This window comes from Stenella coeruleoalba (assembly GCF_951394435.1).
Source record: "Stenella coeruleoalba genome assembly, chromosome: 8".
In the NCBI taxonomy this organism is placed as follows: domain Eukaryota; kingdom Metazoa; phylum Chordata; class Mammalia; order Artiodactyla; family Delphinidae; genus Stenella; species Stenella coeruleoalba.
In genome coordinates, this window is record NC_137154.1 from 13,321,760 (window position 1) to 13,343,628 (window position 21,869).

Here is a 21,869-nt window from a genome sequence, read left to right on the forward strand (position 1 = left end):
GCAGGGCCATTCTTCCTGAAGACCTAACCTATTTTCTTCTACCTGTATATTCACTATCCTCTACCATGCCAATCCTTGAAGACAAGGCAAAAGACTGATGGCACATATAAGACTTTATAAGTTAATCATGTGTTTAAATATCAGGTTTGGTGGTCTAGAGACTATCAAGAAAGACTATCAATTTTAGGTCTCATTAAATAGTTTACTTTAAGATACTTGACATATATTAATTCATCCTCTCAACCCCCTACGAGGTAGCTTTTATCAACTCATGTGTTGGGGAAATTTGATGAAGGACAATAATAATGCTATTTTCTATTTACAAAATACCTTTCTTATAAAGAGCTCCACATGTTTTATCTTCTCAGTCTTCTAACATTCCTGTGAAGTAGGTGGTAATATTACCTTTTCCTTTCTTATAGGTAAAATGCTAGGACTCAAGGGGCTTAATGACTTACTCACATGGTAGCTTGTATTTTATCCACTAACTAGAACATACTGCTTGGGATTAACACTAGACCATGGACTCAAGTCTGAACTGCACATAATTCAAAAGTGTCAAGCTTCTAGTTTTCTCTACAGCCATCTTTCAACACATCACATTCCAAAAAAGAGTGGGGTCATGCTTGCTGTTTAAGCTCATGTGCTCACTGTTTATGAAGCTTATTATCATTTCTCTAAATTGCACTATTTAAGTTTTGTCTAAATGCCTGAAAGCTAAATTATTTTTTGTTTACTCTCTGTGCACTAGTATTATAAATGATGTCATCAGGAATATACAAAACTGTTAGACAAAGCTGCAGGGCCAATAAAAGCAACTCACTTGGGCAAGAGTGTGCTTCTTCTTCTCCCCCCGCCCCCCGCCCTCCTCCTTTTTTGAAGTAGGCATCACACAAAAAGATGACTCATTAAGCCCAAAAGAGTTGACTATGCCATGTAAGGGCTTCTTATGCAGCCCTCCACAAAGAGACCTGAGTGGCAGCATAAGGCCTCCTCTTCTGTGCATTTTCCTCCAGGCAGAATGTGCATTTGTGTGGCTACATACACAATTATAATCTCCCCTGAAAAGCAATTCCTTCCATATGACAGGCTGAACAGTGGCCTGAGTGCTAGCCTCATGTTGCCTGTGCAGTTAACATGCTGAAATAGCAGACACATTTAATCTCTCCTTTCTGAAAAACTAAGATAGGACAGAAGAAGCGAAGCTGGAAAGAAATCCACACAGAGAGAAAGGAAGGCAGCCCAAGCGCCCAAACTCACTTTCTCATGGGCTGAGCTTCTTTGTGTGTTGCCTACTTACGTGTCAATTTGCAGGACTTTAGGGCATGAGAACCATGGAGCCGAGTGGTTCTGGCAGCCTCTCCATTTGACAAGCAAAGCCAGAGACATGCGGCCTTTTGGTACATTTCACATTCAAAAGTGTTATTGTTTCAAACATGCTTATTTTAAAATATATAATTTTCCCATTTAGTGCACATGTTGTATGTAAGTTGGCCACAGGAGGGGTTCTGCCACATGATCTTTAAAAAGAAAAAAAAATGGCAATGGCTCTAATGTAGCCCCATCCCTGCCAGATACCTCTGTTTACTGTGGGGGGCAGTGCGCTATCCCAGGTGAGAGAAGTCTGAATTTAACAAACACCTGATATGAAGGCTAGGGCACAAACAGATTTCTGTCTTAGATTACAGAAACTGAAGCTTGTGTTTTACCACAATTACCTGTAATCTCAGGGCCAGATAATAGTATTAACAAGACCTTGAGCTACACAATAGGACAGCTGGAAAAAGGCTCTTACTCTCTCCAAAGAACAGTGCTTTTAAAAAGCTAATTCAATGAAGAAAAAGAAAGGGCTCTGAAAGTGCCTTCTCAAACAATATTTACTTTTACTGCGTTCCTGCTAATCAAACAAAACTTAGTCACAAGCTTTTATGAAAAATACATTGGATGATTTCAGCAGTAATTACTTTGTTTAAAGAAAGGTGCTTAAGAGAAAACATAGCTAATGGGATCGGTAATTTGGTAAGTTCAGATGTGTATGGGAAAATCCCTCCTCTCTTTGATAAATCATTAAAATTCTGCTCAGATAAATGTGTTTTGACTTGAAATTCCAATCATAGAATGAGCAATTTCCTAAGGCCCGTAGGGAAGTAGCGCAAGGGCATCCCAACACAGTGGACCCAGGGATTAGTTGACAAGGGTAATTCCAGTCTTAAAGCATATTACTCTGCCCAACTGAAGATGGAATCTTAAGGAGATGCCCCCAAATTGTATAAAATTTCCTTCCTTCATAAAGTATCATTTAAAAAAATGAATTAAATCTTACTGTTGTGTAACTGAAACAAAGAAAATGTGTCAACCATGAAATTAAATTTACTCATTTAGCAAACATGGTATTTATGCAAATAACAGTGATCCCCAACTTTGGGACAGCATTCAGATGAAAGATTTTAATCAGTCATCCTTTTTTTTTGTCAATGGAAGAAGGAGAAAAAAGCTTAGTGTCTCTCACACAGTAGGAATTCAATAACTATTTGTTGAACTGGAGTCCCTTCTCTCATTTGAAAAAAAAAATTATTTTGCTACTTAAAGCAGACTATTCATCTAACAATTGCGCACTTAACTTGGGCCAAGCACCGTGCTAGATTTTGGAGATACTGAGAGAATAAGCCTGCCCTTATGGCTTACATTCTAGTAAGAAACAGTAACAAAATATACAGATAGATAAATAAGATAATTGTGATAAGTGCTAAGAAGGCTATAAACAGGATAATGAACTAGAGATAAGCTAATGGCTCATTTTGTCTCTTCTCATCTACTATTATTAGTTTTTAAAACTTTAATTACCTACTCAGCTTCCTAAATTTACTCATTTAGCAAATGTGGTATTTATAACAAATAAAAGAGATCCCCAACTTTTGGACAGCATTTGGAGGAAAGATTTTAAGATTACTTGAATATATAAATGATAAGCAAAGTAAACAATTTACAGAACCTTAGAATTTAAACCCTAGAATAACACTGACATCACCTGCAATCAGTTACCTTGGAGAAATGGGGATGGGTAAGGGTCAACAACGTGCCTTAGAACTCACTTGCTCTTTTTTCTCCCCAGCAAAAACATTATTAGGGCTTCCCTGGTGGCACAGTGGTTAAGAATCCGCCTGCCAGTGCAGGGGACACGGGTTCGAGCCCTGGTCTGGGAGGATCCCACATGCTGTAGAGAAACTAAGCCCGTGCGCTACAACTACAGAGATGGGAAATAAGTGTCATTATAGAGCAAGTGAACTGTATATATGCAGGTGTCTTGGCGATTTCCCAATTTTGTTGGCACTTATTAACACTGTCACTTTGTGTTACAGTCATTTATGAATATGTCTCATCTCCCATCTTTGGCATAAGTTTCCTGTAGGGAGGAACACTTCGTATTCATGCTTTGCTTTATATAGAGAAGGTATTCAGGAAGAAAGAAAGAAAGAAAGGAACAATTAGGAAGAAAAGAAAGGAAGCGGAAGGGGGGAAGAAGAAAGGAAGGAGATTGTTTTGTGAACACGTTCATTACTGTTTTTAAGTGACCAGCTTTATATATTTTAAACCTAGTTTCCAAAGATTAAGGAAGTCAGCGTAACATCTGTAATATTTCTTTTTCTTTCTGCAACAACCCAAGCATTCTAAAGTTCTAACAGTATTTCTGTTGACTTATTGTAAATAGCAATGTTTCCTAGCATAGGGTTGTGTTTGGAAGCTTCACTCATTATATTCAAACAAAAATAAGTTTGCTTATCAGGATTCATCCAAAAGCAAAAAAAGAAATTGTGCCAGGCAGTAAGACAAGTAAATATCATGTGCTATGATATCAGCAAATGCAAAAAAATAAGATTAGTAACACTTAATAATCTTCAACATAGAAAGAATCATATGTCAGAACCTTTGTCAAGGCTTGAAAAAACTGTATCAACCTCATGACTGGAAGGGACTATATCAGTTACTGTTGGATGTTGTCTTAGTCCAGGTACTCTGAGAAGCAGACAACAAGACAGGATCAGACATGCAAGAGATATACTGAAAAGCCCATGAGGGAAAATGGGGAGGGAGCTGGAAGAAGCTGGGAGAGCTGACAGACCACAATGCAGGGTTGACCCTTGTAAAGAAGAGCGAGGGAGTGAGAGTATGAGACTGCAGTGCAGTGGGAGTCCTCAAGCCAAAGTCACCATCAGAGGAGTCACACTTCTCATAAAAGTGGGTCTTCCCCACCCAGTCATCCGCTGGGAGCAGCCTGCGGGAAGTGTGACCTCAATGTGAACAAGGTGTTGGATTGAGAGCTGGGGTTCAGAGTTAATTACCCTCCCCTCCACATAATAGGGGATCTGAGAGGCACAATTTCATGGCTGCCACAGATGTATTACATTTTTGTTAAAATGTAGGAGTAATAATAGCAGCTAATATTTATTGAGCACTACCCAGGTGCTCTAGAAGGAAAGGTATCTTACTCATCTCTGTGTATCCTCTTTTTACAATGCAGATACAATGTAGCAGCCAGGCATTGCTCTAAAAGCTTACATGTATGAGGTAAGTACATTTTGCATACCAGGAAACTAAGGCACAGAGAGGTTGAGTAACTTCTTCAAGGTCACACAGCTACACAAAGTACATAGATTATTGTCATTTAAACTCTCCTAAATGGTTTATTTTTAGAAGTTATCTTCCTTATTGCCTGCAATTGAGAGATGAGTCCAGTGGCAAGAAGGAACTGGAATTTTACTATTCCCTGATCCATCCTGGTTCCTAGTATGCCCCCTCCTGGCAGAAATGTTAAATTAAGCTCTTGGAGTCACCTGAACTTACTCCAGAATCCATGCAACCATTATAAGCTGGTCTATGCAATAGTTGGAGCCTCATTGTTGGAGTTGCTCAAGGTATTCATTGCATGGAGTTTAACAATGTGGACTCTGGAGTCAGACTGCTAGATTAGAATTCTGCCTCTAGGACTCACTAACTAGTTATTTAATACCTTTGTGCTGTAGTTTCCTCATATGTGAAATGGAGATAAAAATTGAAACTATCTTCGTGTGCATTAATGTTTATAAAGCACATAAAATGTTACCTGGTACATAGTAAGTACTTAATAAGTCTTAGTTATTGCTGTTAGCTGCTCACATTTGGGGGACCCTAAGGTCAGATTATTCATATTCAATTTAACACACGTGTATGTATAAAGTGTCTAGATTGTGAAAGGTAGGTATACAATGATGAGAAAGATACAATTCCTGTGTTCAGGAAACTGATTTGCAACTAATGAACTGTTTAAGAACTCCATTCTTAAAAGGGAAGCAAGGATCACTACCCTTTACAGGCAATAGATATTTTGGTTTGTTTATTTTTATCTTCTTGGTAGAGAGGAAAAAACAGGCATGGAATCCGATAAACCTGGATTTGAATCCCTGCTTTTATGTATCATCACCTATGTGACTTTGTACAAATCAATTAGCCTTTCTAAGCCTCAGTTTCCTTATTTGTAAAATGAGGAGACGATATTAATAACTACTAAATAGGACTAATAATAACACCTAACTGTATGGTGGTTGTGAAGATTAAATGAGTTAAGGCACAGTGCTAAGCATAAATGAAGTGCTCAAAAACTATAGCTTAAAAATAACTGTCCAGTTTATTGTGATTCCTCTAAAACTATAGCCCTCAAAGGAGAAAGACCATCTCGGATTTCCTGGAGTTATCTATTATGCCAATCCACTACCAGTCTCAGTGAGAATAAGCAGTATCCATAGAAACAGAAGAGGCAAATTGAAGCATGAGTGAAAGCAAGCACCTCACCAATTTAGGTGGGGTAAAATAATAAACCTCACACCCTCATGCTTACACTCAGGTCAGCACGTAGGTAGTGTGTTTTGCAAACCTGGGACCAGAAACAGGCTGCCCTTCAGCTCTAGAGAACTCTCCACACCCAACCAGATACACAGACACACCTCAGCCTCTGGCAGAAGCTTCCAATAAGTAGCTTTCATAAAGTGGAAACCTTTCAAGGGCTCTATATTTATTTCATCTCCTTACCAGACTCTCCTCTCTCTCTATTCACGCCTGGGCATTAACATAGTTCCTATCACTCCATTCTGATGAGTGCAGGCATGAACATCATGGAGTCAGTTCTGTAATGATGATCTTAAGATCCTAAGCCATTCCAGGCCATGATTACAGGTTCCTAATCCACAAAGTCAGCAGGGAATGGATCAGTTTACCCAACAGGATGAAAGACTGTTTTCTTCACTAGTAGTCAAAAAGGCAAATATAAGCCCTGGCTAGCAGGCAGAAGGGAAAATCTATGGATATTCACTGAATAGGTATCCCTGTCGTTTATACCATAATACTAAAAAGAGGTCTCCAGAAACACTTACCAAGGGATATTGAGCTTTCACTTTTCTGATGCACTGAAAACCTAGAGCTTTTCTATCTATGCAATTTTTGTTTTTCTATGTGTATTTTCTTCTCTAGGCCTACACATGTGACTTTATAACTTATTTAAAAAAAAAAGAAGAAGAAGGAGAAGGAGGAGGAGAAGGAGAGGAGGAGGAAGAAAAGCCAAGCCAAAAATAACCCCTGGGGCTTCCCTGGTGGCGCAGTGGTTGAGAGTCCGCCTGCCGATGCAAGGGACACGGGTTCGTGCCCCGGTCCGGGAAGATCCCACATGCCATGGAGCGGCTGGGCCCGTGAGCCATGGCCGCTGAGCCTGCGCATCCGGAGCCTGTGCTCCGCAACGGGAGAGGCCACAACAGTGAGAGGCCCGCGTACCGCAAAAAATATATAAATAAATAAATAATAAAAAAGTTAAAAAAAAAAAAAAAACCTCTGTAGGTATTTAAATTTTCAAATCAGAAAATATTTTATTAAATTAATCTATAAGGGGTGATTTTCAGTGGTCATTATATTGAGGGTGACTGCTTCAAAACAGCAACAGCATGCCTCTAAAAGAGACCAAACTGTAATGGGCAGGGTTGTTCTCAACTAAAGACAAATGCATTTCAGCAGAGTTGTATGGTCTGAGGAACCATGAGGAAGCCAATGAGTAGTATGACCCTGCTTAGGGCAGTATGAACGTCCAGATGGTGAATGGAACAGGAAGTTAAGGCACTTAAATATGCAACAGAACCTGAAGGAGGTTCAATAATCCAGGGTTCAATAATTAGATAAGTGGTTAGAAACTGAAGCTTTTACAACCAACCTGAAATCTTGATTCTGTTTATAGATTTATTATCAACATTGCCACTGAATTAGTGGCTGTAAAAAGCCACTTTTGGAGGGACCACCAACTTCTACTCACCAAAGCACCGGTATATTAAATATGTCAAGCCTTTGAGGCATATAATTTAAATATGTTAAGACTTTGACACAAACATCCAAGGAAGTGAACAATAGACTAGGCTTTTCAAATATTTCATAGATTAGTACTGAGTAAATAAGATAAAATACATAAAATCCTTAGCAAAAGTCTAGGCATTGTTAGACATTGATATTCTTATTCATTGGATGCAAAATTATCTGTGATATAACAATGCTCTCTCTCTCTCTCTCTCTCTCTCTCTCTATATATATATATATACCCCTTTCAAAAACTACACAGCCCTTAAACCTGGTGAAAAGATGCTCAACTTCAGAAAAGAAATGCACATTAAATCTACCTGGGACTATTTGTCACTTAACAGGTTGAAAAAATCTGATGGTTTGAGTTTGATATACTTTGTTGGAAAGACTATGGGGAAACAGGCATACTCTTACATTGCTAGTGCAGTGTAAAATGGTACAACCCCTGTGAAAGACGATTTGGCAATATCTATCAATATTTAAAATGCATAGGTCCCTGACCCACCAATTTCACTTTGTGGAATTTATCCTTGCAGATATACTAGCAATGGCACAAAATTACAGGTTATTCAGTGGGGTATTTTCAGTAATAGCAAAAGGCTAAAAACAACATGTGTACCAACAGAGAATTGGTCAAATAAATTATTTAAAATACTATGTAGCTAAACATTTTTTTAAAAGAATGAGAAAGCTCTCACTGACATAGAAATCACTCCGAGATATATTGAATAAAAAAAGTGTATTCTCCCTTATATACCTAATAAACTAAACTCTGGAAGGATACACAGGAAACCAGCAATAGTGGTTACTAGTGGGAGGCTGAGGATGGTTGGAAACTGGCAGATGGGGGAAAAGGGGTTGGAAGAGACTTTTCATTATAAACTTCTTTATGTTTTTTAATCTAGTTTCCATATTACTAATTCAAAAATTTAAACTAGAATTGTTTTTCATTAAAAAATGTGTATAGGGCTTCCCTGGTGGCACAGTGGTTGAGAGTCCGCCTGCCAATGCAGGGGACAAGGGTTTGTGCCCCGGTCCAGGAAGATCCCACATGCCGCGGAGCGGCTGGGCCCATGAGCCATGGCCGCTGAGCCTGCGCGTCCGTAACCTGTGCCCCGCAACAGGAGAGGCCACAAGAGTGAGAGGCCCGCGTACCGCAAAAAAAAAAAAAAATGTGTATAGTACATCCATACAATTGAATATTATTCAATGATAAAAAGAAATGAACTATCAAGCCAGGAAAAGACATGGAGGGACCTTAAACGCATGTTGCTCAGTGAAAAAAGCCAGTCTGAAAAGGTTACGTACTCTATGACTCCAACTATATGACATTCTGGAAATGTAAAACTTTAGAGACAGTAAAAAGATGAATGGTTGCCAGTGGTTGGGGGACCGAGGGAAGGATGAATAGACAGAGCACAGAGGATTTTCAAGGCAGTGACACTATTCTGCATAATACTATAATGGTTGATACATGACATCATGCATTTGTCAAAACTCATAAAACTGTACAACACAAAGAGTGAACCCTAATGTAAACTGTGGATTTTGGTTAATAATAATGTATCAGTATTGGTTCATCAATTGTAATGAATGTACTATATTAATGTCACATGTTAATAATGGGAAGCTCTGAGTGAGAGAGAGAGGGAGTATATGGGAACACTCTATAATATCTGCTCAATTTTCTGTAAACTTAAAATTGCTCTACAAAATAAAGTCTACTAATTTTTTAAAACGTGTGCATACATGTATGTATATACATGTATATACATACATACACACAACATACATATATCCTTTTTTCATCCAGTAAATGCCTTACACACTGAAGGTGTTACAGTGTGTGTAAAGTATTACAGCCACAGCCTTAATGGCCAAGAGCTCAAGCTCAGGAGTGGGCAAATTAGGTTCTGATCCTAGCCCTACCATTTTATAGCTGTGTGGCCTTATTTGTGCAAGTCACCTCTTCGGCCTCAGTTTCGCTGTCTGCAAAATGGAAGAAAAACACAGTCTCCTCCTGGGGCTGTTATGAAGATTCAATAAAGAATGCACGTAAAATGCTTAGCATAGTGTCTGATGTAAAAGAAATGCTCAAAAATGTTAGTTGCCGCTATAACGGTTAAATGATTGTTCACAGAATGACTGATTTGGCACTTCAAGGTTCCAAGGTTACTCCACTGGCAGCATATCAGTAATACCCCCAAAGGCCCCTCAATTCTCAACTCCAACCTAGCCCACTTAGGACACAATCCACACTGTCTGAGCTCCAGCGGGTATACTTCAGCATTCTTTACTCCCAGATGGTGTTTTCCTCCTCGCTGGGCCTTACAAGTTCAGGCCCTGGACCGCCCCCACCCCGCCCCTCCCTAGCCCACCCTACCCGTTCCCACTCAGACCTCGCCCCGGCCTCCTCCCCAAACCCTGGCCTAATTCGTCTGCACTTCTTTCCTTCCCCGAAGCTGAAGGAAGCGCCTACCCAGATATTCGTAGTCCGGTAGGGCTAGCCGTTCCGGACTCAGCATCCTTTGACCAGGGTAGCTTCAGAGCTCCAGCTCTCCCGCTTCCGGAAGCCAGGTCGAGGGCTCTCTCTGTTGCCATGGCACCCACGCTGCGGCAGGAGAGGCTAGAGGCGGAGAGGGTGTCACGCAAACAGTCTCCGTATCGCAACGTCAAGCTGGCCACACTAGTTCCGGGAGCTGCCTCTTCGCGGCGGTCACAGTTTCTTTGGCCTCCCTTTCTTGAGGCGTTGGTTTTAGAGGAATTTGAGGTGGAGAGTTCCTTTGAAACCATCATATTTCCCGGTGTCGAAAAATTATTGCCAGCCCTCTATATACCCGCAATTTCTGAATTTCATAACTACTCCTTTATACAACTGTTATCCTAAGTCACAATAATAGCTCCCACCCCTAAATTCCCATAAACATTTACTATCCCATTACCTATTTTTATCTCCTTATTATTTATCATCTTAAATTACTACAAAGTGCTTTCACGTGCGTATATCTTGGCTGCTTCTTGAGGTCAGGGATGTGTCTTTTCTGCCTGTGACAAGTCTGGGCATCCAGAAAGTGCTCATTAAATTCTCTATGACTTCATTGACATTTCCTTTCAAATTCCTCTTTATCTTTATAGCCCCTCCTTCTACTTCTATCCCTTACTATTTGGTACCCTTCCCAAGTGTCTTTTCTTTTCTTTTTTTTTTTTCTTACAAAGACACTTCACTTCTTGGGGGGATGGGATGCACAAACAAGGACACCTATTGGATTTTTTCCCTTATATCCCTAATTGCTCACTTTTCCTTTAAGAGGGGAGAGTGTTCATTGGTTTTCAAGTTCCCAGGTATCTGGATATTTCTCTTTTTGCACCTCTCCACGCCCAACAACGGCTTAGTGGTGTGTACCACTCGTCACAGTTCAAACATAGTAGAAAAGGTCACTCTCTCCTCACTTTTTTAGTTAGCTCTCCCCCCACATGAGGTGAGGTTTTGTGGAAAGAAAGAAAACAAAAATCATTCTATCAAAGGAATGATTGGGAAACCAGTGGACCACCTACACTGGGAGAAAAAGGAAAGAGGAGGTTCTTCTCTTTGTGTTCTGAGTGGTCTATTCTTAGCCTTCTCCAGTAGAAGCTTCAAACCTCCTAATTCTCTGTTTCCCTTAAAATTGTATATGTGTCTCATTTCTAGGCTCCGGTGAGTCACTCTGAGTTTGGATGTGGTAAGGATAAAGGGACAGAGCCGAACTCAGAGCAGCATTTACTATCTTGAGGTAATAAGTTAACTAATTTGGTATTTGATGTGAAGTCCTGCATATCATAAAAAAATGTTTGCCTTCTACCTCCACCCTTGCCTCCCACCCCCTCCCCTACCCCATGCACCTTGAGAGTTATGGGAGTTTCATAACTTTCACACCTGTGGCTTTTTACTATATTATTAATAAAGTAATAGGATGATAATTATTAAGGATTACAATTTCATTTTATTTCCAAGCAACCTGAAGCTATTCTCAGATCATTTCATTTGTCCTCATAAAACTTTCTAATGCACTTCTCCCTTTTCTAAGTAGGGAAACCGAGGAACATGTCAGGAAAATGACTTGTCTAGCATCATCCAGCCAGTCAGTGGGAGAGCTGGAACTGGATCTCAGCGATCTCAACCTCCAGGCTAGTGGTCTGACCGCTAAACCACACAGCCTCTTTTTTTAGGGTTTGTTGGCTTGGGTTTTATTTATTTATTTTTCTTTTTGCTCTGCCCTGCCAGCAACTGGAAGCTCCCAGACAAAAGAAGAGAATTTTGAGTCCAGGCTGAACATTTGACATCCCCTTATTTGTGGGGCATTATCCTGGGACTCGGAGGGTGCTGCTGTTGGGGTCTGTGTGGTGGAGCTGGGAACCAGCCCCAAGAATATAGCTTTGTTTGGGGATTAACCCATTTGTGGTTATAATAATGATAAGTTTCAGCACCAGTGGCGCCCGACTGTTAATGACTCAAAGAAAGCTAAATAAGAACAAGATGTCATCTCTGGAGCAATTTGTAGGTTTTTCCTACAGCTCCATCCCTTCCATAAAAATCCTAAGGGCCCTTATATTTAAAGTCAGTCTTCCACTCAATGTCCTAAACAGTCTATTGAGGAGGAAGACTTAGAAAAGGGCAGGTGGTCGTTAAGCTAAGGCTTCAAGAAAATTTGGGGTTGCACAGAAATAGCAGGTAGCCTTTTTAATGGTGGTGGAATTACTGCTTACAATTTTCTTCTTTATACTTTTCCATATTGTTAAATTTTTTCTATAATAGGCATGCGCTATAACCTGAAGACAAACAAACAATAAATGAGTGGCTTAAAAATCTTTAAAAAATTTTTTAGCAGAAGTGATGACATTCCATATAGTGTTTGTTTTTCCCAAGAAGGAGCCATTACTTTTAGATTTCTCTTCTGCCAGTACATTACACAAATAAGTTTTGGCAACGGGTCAGTAGTGAAGGAAGTTTTTCAGTGAAACATACACAACATCAGGTCTTAAGAAAAGGGGAAATACACAAGAATTGTTAAAGTCAAGTGTATTTCTGTGACCCTGTTGAATGTAAGAAAAGGAAAACATGTCAGCCTTCAATTTAGATGTGCTTTTCAGGTTCTTAAATTATCATTACATAGGTCTGAAATTTTTATCTAAACAATAATCATCCAGATAGACCAGTAAATCAGAAATCAACTCCACAATCCTGAAAATAAGCAAGTATTATGAAATTGGTCAAAACATAGAGAGTGCTTGAGAGGCGACAGTACTACTGCATAAGGAATGGAAACATCAAACTCAAAACAACAGGAAAAATACCCACAAAAGAGGATATGCTGAGACACCAATTTATCAGATTATAATTCCTAATTTTAAAGAAAAAATTAATAGACATCTCTGGCTCTGCTGAGGACCTATGAAGAGACTGATAGGGAAGAAAATCCTCCCTGTTATTGAAAACCACAGAAGAGCAAATATAAATGTACCAAATAGTTTTAAACGTCAAGGAAACAATAGAAAGAAAAAATGCAGTATGACTTATTCTTACAAAGCAGGTTCAAGAAACTAGGACAAGCTTTTATCAACTCATCAAGCAGAAAGATGCTAAAGGCGAAGTAGCTACTAAGAAATGCAGGTCATGAAATTCATGCTGAGCTACTAGGCTCTTCTTCAAAGACTTATCTTCCATAAAAGCAAAGCAGAAACTATGTGTGATGCCACTGTATGAGATTTACATGTTTAGTTTAAAATGCTATTTACAGACCAATCATTTTGGACTGCCACAGGTCAACAGACCAGAGCTTTGGGAGAATTTGCAAGGAAAAATAAATGTTCCCATTTCTTGAGCAGTTAAAGAAAACTAATGCATTTCGAGAGAGTGGTTAAGAGGACATGGCTTAAATTGAACTGGAGCTCAAAGACAATTACAGACTTTTACCTTCTTGTTATTTTATATTTTCAGTGCTGCAAAAAGAGTTGGGAATTACACTTTCATGTAGTGTAAAACGGAGGAGGATTTTCTGATCCTTCTTGGTAGCCCACAAAAATTAGCTGTGCCTTCCTCTGTCCTGGAGCATGCACAGCGATAACTATTTGTGTCATTTTCACTAAGGAAATAGTAGGACAACACGACTCATTTAACATATTAGGTAAAATGGAAAAATTCCTTGAAACCCAAACTAACAAGTTTCACTCAAGAATAAACAGATGGGGGGCTTCCCTGGTGACGCAGTGGTTAAGAATCCGGCTGCCAATGCAGGGGACACGGGTTCAAGCCCTGGCCTGGGACGATCCCACATGCCACGGAGCAACTAAGTCCGTGTGCCACAACTACTGAGCCTGTGCTTTAGAGCTCCGCAACAAGAGAAGCCACCGCAATGAGAAGCCCACGCACCGTAACAAAGAGTAGCCCCCGCTCGCCGCAACTAGAGAAAGCCTGCACTTAGCAACAAAGATCGACCTGAAAAGCTGTATATTTATAAAGAAATGGAATTTTTAGTTAAAAATCTTCCCACAAAAAGAACTCCAATCTTCAAAAATGTGATTTTGTACTTTTATAAACATTTAAATTTATAAACTAAAATAGAAAACATTATCTAATTTTCCTTTGGAATTCTTCATTGACCCATGGGTTATATAGAAGTGTATTATTCAAAATTTCCATATATTGGGGGATTTTCCAAAGGTGTTTCTGGTTTTTTGTTTGTTTGTTTTTGTGCAGCTTGTGGGATCTTAGTTCCCTGACCAGGGATTGAACCAGGGTCCTTGACAGTGAAAATGTGGAGTCATAACCACTGGACCACCAGGGAAGTCCCTGATTTCTAGTTTAATTCCACTGTGGTCAGATATACCTGGAGAAAACTTATATGACTTGAATCCTTTTTGCCTTTATTGAGAATTGTTTTATGATCTGGAATATGGACTACCTTAGTAAATATGCCTTAGTAAATGTTCTGGGTGCTCTTTGAAAAGAATGTATACCCTATTGTTGGGTGGAGTGTTCTATAAATGTTAATGTACACAGGTTATGCATGTGGATAAGGACTGGAAATGAAATTGAACCAATATTTTTAAAAGTAGACTTAAAAAATATTTATGTCATTAAAAAAAAACCCAATTTGAATTATCCTACTAGATTCTGAGTTCCTGGAGGTCAGAGACAGTCTTCATTCATCTTTAAGTTTCTAGAATCATACACAGTCCCTGACAGAATACGTGCCTGTTAAATAGACGTTTTTCCCCACTTTAGATTAAAAGTTTAGAAAATGAAAGCCATCCAATCCACAGGACTTATGGTTGCCTCACAGGAACCAGTTCATGAAACAAATTTATTAAATAAAAAGCCAAAATGGCAAGGCATCATTGAGAAGGAGATTAAAAATCAATCAGAAAGCATTGGCATCACCTCCTTACACCTAAATACTATGTGTGACAGATCACCATATCTTAAGAAATACCCAGAAAAAAAAGCAACTAACTCAACAAAAGGCATAGAGACGATGCTGCAAGTAGACAAGCTAAGGTAACTAGCTCAGGAAGATGAGAGGGAATCTACTTGGAATCATTAAATAAACTTAGGATATGAACTGGATGAACTGGAAGTTCCCAAGCTTTAGACTCTTAGGACAAAAAGCCGCAGTCTATGCGTCTATTTTTTCTCCCCCAAGCCATCCTCTACATTGTTACAAGAGTTTATTGTTCTAAATGTTAAATTTGACCATGTTACTGCCTTACTTTAAAAACATTGTTAACTCACCATTACTGGGATGAATCAAAATTCCTTAACATGCAGACATATATATTCCTTCACAGTTGGGTCCCAACCTACTTTTCCAGCCACTGTGCCATTTATTCTTCCCTACACACTTAATTCTCTAGCTATGCCTTTCTACTCACTATTCCCAAACATACTGAGCTCTTTCACACCCTCTTGCTTAGGGATAAGCTCTTCTCTCTGCCTAGAATGTACCTCTCCCACATTTTCTGCCTAGTAAACTCTTACACATCCTCTAAGACTTTGGCAAAATGGTACCACCTCCAGGAATCCTTATCCAATCTCCTATATAAAACAGGGTAAAGGCTGAGTGAGAACAAGGCAAATGTAAGATGGTAAGCTCTGAGGCTATGACATTGAGCTGGGAGCGGCCATGGAAGGGTCTGGGGAAACAGCATTCTAAACAGAGGAGACAGCTTGTGCAAAAGTTGTAAGAAATGATAGCATGTTGCAGAGCTGAAAGAAAACCAGTGTGGCTAGAGTAGAATGAGTAAAGGGAAAAGTGGTCAAAGAATTAGGCAAAGGCCAGCTCATGAAGGACCTCAAAGGACATGTAAGAAGTACAGCTATTATTCTAAGTGCAGTAGGAATCCATTGGAAGGTTTTAAGCCTGGTAATAACATGACCTGATTTGTTTTTTAGGAAGTCACTGTGGCTGCTGTGTAGAAAGTGAATTATAAAGGGGCATGTGTGAAACAGACCATTTACATAGATGCTTGAGTCATGTTTGTTACTAAATGAGTATTTATTCATTGATCCATTTATTTATCCACCATTCTAAATTCATCTTTACTACTGAAATAAGCAAGACATACTGACATGTTTGCTGCAAAAGCTCTATTTATACCTGCCAGGTGTGTGACTATCAAGCTTCTAGGAGATTAAAAAAATATATCTAGGAAGTCCCACTTTTCAGGGTGTGTCCCAAGTTATGCCATGGAACTGAATCAGCCATGGTACCCAGATCCTGGCAAAAATACTACTGCTGAGCTGGAACGTGAAAAGTGTTGGTACCTGAAGTGGTGGTATGGAGGGTTTGCAATTAAAGAAGCACAAAAAATGCAAATTAGACTATTCCCTTATACTTTCTTTTTTTTTTTTTCTTTTTTCCTGGTCTCCAGTAGTAGCCCCCTGAACCTAGATAAAAGCATACCATTGCTAAAAGTTAATTATATTTTTCTATAAATCTTTCCTGGCTCAGGGCCTTTGTACATACTGTTCCTTCTGCCTAGAAGACCCACCTCATCCACACTTAGCCTGATGAATCTTACTCAGCATGCTAGTGTTAGTGCCTCTGACAGGCCTTCCCTGAACCCCCAAATCTAAATCAAGTCTATCCTTTCATAGAACCCTGTACTTTTCCTTGAACACCCCTATCATTTGTAGCTTTAAATTCATGTGTGAGATCATTCTTTTAATGCCTCTGTATACTTGTAGCCTCCCCAGCCATCAGAGTGTAAGTTCCAGGGACCCAATATATCTGTTTACTACTGCCTCTACAGTGTCTGGCACATAATATACCCATAATAAATACTTACTCCCACTAAGTGAGTTAATATTGGAAATAGGCATCCCTAGGCAGATAGGTATAGGACTCTTTTAGCTCCTTTCCTTTAGCTGTGCTTTCTCTTGTTTCTCTTGTTTTCCATTCTATAGCTTTAAGAACTCCTTCCTCCATTCACACAAGAAAGTGATCCTAGAGATGGAGCAATTCTTTTTTTAAGACTCATGTTCTTAACTTTTTAATCAGGGTCTCTCAACCTCAGCACTATTAACATTTTGGGCTGAATAATTATTTGTTGTGGGGAGGGATGTCTTGCTTATTGTAGGATGTTTAGCAGCATCCATGGCCTCTACTCATTATTTGCCAGTAATACCTACTCCCCAAAATGTCTCTAGGCATTGCCCCATGTCAGCAAAAATCACTCCTGATTAAGAACCACTGTTTTAAAGTGTGGAAATGTCAAACCTTTTACTCTTTTAGAAGAATTATGTTTAGAATTCAGGTTGTTGAATGATGCCTGGGTTGTAAGAGGATTCTACCAACCCAACTGGATCAAAATAGTGCCCATTTCTATCTTGTTTCTGTAGCACCCCCAGGGTATCCTTTGAAAAGGCCATTAGTGATGGTCTAAGTCAGGGCAATATTCTGATCTTAGAAATTCAGTCCCCTGGTCTGTCCTTCAAGGATGAGGAAAGGGGTGGTGTTTCTGAGGAAACGAATGTCTCTGAGACACTTCTGGAATTGGCAGTCCCCTACAACTTTCCTAGGGGCATGTCCCAGGGGACAATAAAAGGGAGACAAACAGCCCATTCTGGCATGCTTTTCAGGATCTCTCACTCCAAACAAGACAGTCTGAGAGGCCTGGTAAAAATAAATATGGCTTAGCACTCCTGGCACAAGAGCAGTTTCTGACAGCCAAGACTTAACTCACCCTAGGGGGTGACCCAGCCAGGGACTATGCATGAAGTTCTTTTCTCCCTATTGATATTCCCAGTGACTCACAGCAGCCTGGGATTGCTCTGTGCACCAGAACTGTGCTGAACCATGGAGGAGGAGGACTCGGGATGCACACAGAAAATTCAGTCTCTTGAGCCTGAGTCAGACAGGGACAGCCAGCTTCCCTGTTCCTCCTCAATCCCAGAAAAACAACACAAATCATGCCTTCTGGAAAGGAACCTGTCTTTTGAATACAGAGCGGAAACTGTTTATAAATTCTTAATCCCCTGACATTGAAAGTATGGTGACTGCCTGTTCTGGATTTTTTTGGGCAAATGTATTCATTATACCACATGTCCTTAGTTTTCATTGTGGGAAAAAAAAATGCTCTCCAGAATCCTAAGGTCTTCCTCAACAGGTCAAAAAGCAAGTCGTCGTAAGCAACGTATATTGAAACCTTGAGACCGACGAAGGCTGCATCAAAACGTTGTGGGGAGGAGGGATTGAGAATCAGCCTCTACTTTTTCACCCTTTTCTCCTTGGATTTTAGGCTAAGATGACATAGGCCTTAAAGGTTGACTTTTTCCTAGCAGTAAGATCAAGTAAGCCTGACCTGACTCGACTGCCGCCTTCAGTCGGCAAAAAGAACTACATACACAGAAAATGCCTCACGGTATTTGTTACCATGGTGACGTTAGTTCAACATTTCATCTGCATGAAAATTTTAGGCAAAACGGAATAGAGAAATACTGGCTAAGAAGCAGTTAACAACGCATTTTTTCCTTGCTATTGCAAAGTTAATGTTAGCTTTGGTCAAAGATGGTAATTTGAAGTGAAAGCCTTTGAAAAATTGCAGACGAGCGAGGATGAAATGGCAACCAATCCATTGGAGAAATCTCCCAATATCCTCTTTGCACTGTAACAAATTACTCTCCCCTCAGCTAACATGGCGCATTTGGGGCTTCCTCATTCTATTTACTAGTGAGAAGAAAGTGGTTTAACAAAATTGAAGATGATCCAAAGCCAGAAACTGTTGGCATACCAGCTTGGAGGGAAAAGCGATATACAGGACTCTAAGGAAGTTGGGGACTTGGACAAAAGTAGCAGGACAAGATTCAACCTAGAAAATGGCAGGTGGTAACAAAATTAATCCACATTATTAATATGCACTGGGGAGAGGCGTAGGCCACAAAGCTAAGACAAGAGAGGAATTTATAACTTTATGTACTAACCCAAAGGTTAAATATTGCTAGAAGGCCCTAGAGACTGAAGCTGGGAGGAGGCTGAGGTCTCTGAGAGAATACAACTGCAAGCGAGGGCTTACTTCCTTACCCCCGTCCTTTCTTGCCAGGATCTTAAAGTCAAAGAAGGTGAAGAGGCTAACTACGCTGATTTACAAAGACAGCCAGGAGGAACTACGTCTGGGCCAATTCTGGACGTCCGAGCGGGGGCGACAGGACCCAGACAACCACCTCAGGAAACGAGTAAACGAAAAGGGGAGGTCGTAGAATTATTTAGCTCTAGAACAACGCTGCCTAGGCGGGGGTGGGGGGAGGGGTGGAGAAAATCTCAGGAAAGGAATTTTGACAGTGAGAACGCTAGTTAAGACACAGCACTCCAGGCCCCCGATGCCCCTTGTTTGATGTCCATAAAGACCGAGAGGATTATGCATTAGCAAGCCTTGTGTATTCTGAGACATCAATAAAGTCTGGACTTGGGGCCGGTAGGGGGGCCGGGGTCACGTCCAGGCGACTTGGGTCAGCCTGGGTGCACTTCTCTGGCACAGAACTAGAGTGAGCGGGATCCGAGAGTTGCTGCTAGGATAAAACCTTTTCTAAGTTAAGGACTTTAAAGCAGTAGTACTGGGGAGAGTGAAGGGGGGCTCTCTTGAGGGCTAGGAACGTGGGGGCGGCTTGAAGAGGAGCTGGGCCAGCGCTGCAGGCGCCGGCGGCTGGGGTCTGGGGACCGGGGGGCGGGGGCCGAGGGCGGAAAGGGGCCGGGCCGGCGCTGGGGGCGGGACCAGGCGTGGTGGCCGTGGCGGGGGCTGCGGCGCTGGGGGCGGGGCAGGGCGGGGCGGGGCGGCCCGGCCCGGGACACCCCCTCCGGATCCACTGGTGGGGCGGCTTCGGCTTCTGCAGCACTGGAGGCGGCAGCGGCCGGAGGGAGACTTGCGGGGCGCGCCCGCCACCGTGGACCGGGACGCTTCCCCTAGGGGACCCTCCGTCGACACCCTCCGCCGCGCCGTCCCGCAGGAGCCGGCGGGACCCCCGGCCGGCAGGGAGCGCCGGCGGCGGCGGCGGCACCATGAGGCGACCGTGGGGCGCGCTGCTGCTTGGCGCCCTGCTCTGCGCACACGGTAAGCGGCGTCGCCGCGCCTACGCCGACCGGCCCAGCGGGAAAGTTTTTCCCTGGGTCCGGCCGCGGCAGGAGTCACCTCCCGAGGGCGGGACGGCGCAGGCTGGGGCCTGGGACCCCTCGCCCTCACTCCAAGCAGGAGCCCAGAGGTTGTGTTCCGGGGAGGGGACCGGGAGCTCCCACAACTCCTCCAGTCCGAGACGGGACAGCGGTGGAGGAGCACTCCGGGCTCGGGTCTGGGCCAGGCTGGGGGGAAGGTCCGAGGCGCTCGCTCGCCTTCCCTCGCTGCTCTTTGAAGAGCTGGGGTGCTTCCCTTTTCAGGTTTAGGCAGGGTCTCTGTGTCTTTGGTGCGAATGAATGTGGGCGAAGAAAGGGAGGCGGGGAGGGATGGTCGCTAAACCATAAATTGTAAATAGCCCTCTTTTCAGGGGCTGGGGGTCTCGGGCGGATTGCGGAGAGGCTCCAGAGGAATCTGAATACTTGAGCTCTGGGGATTCCTCCACTCGAGGAACAGTTCCTTGGACCCCGGACCATGCTCCCGCCGAGGGTCCTTGGGCACTGCCTGCTCGCAGCATCTTCACTTAGTGGTGTTTTGGGTTCCCTCTCCTGGTTGTGACCAATCAGCTTCCTGCCCTGGATCCTTCCCGGAGGGGGGGAGGGGGAAACAGGGTTGGAAAAGGGGCAGAGGAGGGACATAGGGAAGAAACTGCTGGAAGGCTCCTGCAGATCCGCCCTGGCCGGGATAGCTGGGCGGGTATCGCCGAACCTCAGAAGGCAGCCTCGCGGCCCGCGCGGTGGCCCTCGGGGAAGCTGGAGGGATGGCAGCAGGACTGCTGCTTCATCTGCTCCTTATTAATAACTTGTTTGGTACCGGTACGCAACTGGTGTGTGTGATTAGGGCTCCAGTGGAATCTGTTTCTCCGCAGCCGGCTAGGACCGTGGGTGCACTCCGTGCTTTAGCAGCTGCCTCTAGTTTGTGCCCAAAGATCAAAGAACTTTGATCTTTGAATCCCAACCCTATTCACCCACCGCTGTTCAGCCGGGGGAGACACGAATCTTCCCATTCTCCCCGCTGCTGGGATGAGGCGGTGGGGTTCAGAATAATGGGGTCTGTAGACCACGGCCTTGAGCCAGTTCTTTAACGTAAAGGGAGCTCGTGTGGAAATAATGCAAATTTCGGAACTTGCCTGGCGGGGCGTGGAGATGCCTGAGCACTTGTTTTAAAGGTGTTTACCTCCCAAATCCAAAACAGAGTTCTCTTGTCTGTTATTTAAATTCCCCGTGGGTTTTAAATGACTTTTTCCATGCCCACTCTAACCCGACCGAGCTCTTAACTCTTCCTCTCGGAGTAGTAGCCTGGGCGACCCACGTTCCTCTTTGCACCGTGCTCTCCCCCTCCCGAGCTCTCTCCTAGAAGGTTATTTGCAGCCTCTCTGGCGTGTCGGGACAGCGGCCCTACTGGGGTAGGAATGTAGCTGCTCTTCCCACCGCATGGGCCCCTTAAAGGGACAGCTATGCTTTTTGGGGGCTTTTCCCCTTCGGGCTGCAAGGGAAGAGGATGGAACTTTCCTCTCGGCCCCCTGGAGGAAGTTTTGAAAAAGATCAAGGGAAATGGCACGGCACTGAAAAAAAAAAAGGGCCAAAACGGATACCAACAAAGCCAGAGAGGAGATTGTCGCCTTCTGCCCTAGGGAAAGGGGAGCTGGAAGGTTCCGGGCTGAGACTGGCCAAGAGGATTTTATCGCTCCAGAGCTGTCAAAATTGCCTAACACTACATCTGCATTGAGAACGGGGGTAGAAAATTATGTATATTTTATGCTTCACAGAAGAAGGTTGGGAGGGTTCTGGGTAACTATTTGGGTTCTTTTTAAGGACAAAATATTTAATGGAAACTTCTAAGCATGGCAGGCTTTCTGTGCA

At 42.4% G+C, this 21,869-nt stretch overlaps 2 protein-coding genes across 2 annotated transcripts in view; one reads left to right on the forward strand and one right to left on the reverse strand.

The window, feature by feature from the left end:
- The window catches only part of CSTPP1 (centriolar satellite-associated tubulin polyglutamylase complex regulator 1), a 187,331-nt gene extending 177,361 nt beyond the window's left edge, over window positions 1–9,970 (reverse strand). Inside the window, exon 1 of the mRNA XM_079929743.1 lies at window positions 9,848–9,970. Coding sequence (XP_079785869.1) covers window positions 9,848–9,893 — 46 coding nt within the window. The 5' untranslated portion in view covers window positions 9,894–9,970. The remainder of the gene's footprint in view (window positions 1–9,847) is intronic.
- Window positions 9,971–19,758: 9,788 nt separating this feature from the next.
- LRP4 (LDL receptor related protein 4) overlaps window positions 19,759–21,869 on the forward strand; it is a 49,950-nt gene continuing 47,839 nt past the window's right edge. Inside the window, exon 1 of the mRNA XM_079928417.1 lies at window positions 19,759–19,950. Within this exon, the coding sequence (XP_079784543.1) occupies window positions 19,899–19,950 (52 nt within the window). The 5' untranslated portion in view covers window positions 19,759–19,898. The remainder of the gene's footprint in view (window positions 19,951–21,869) is intronic.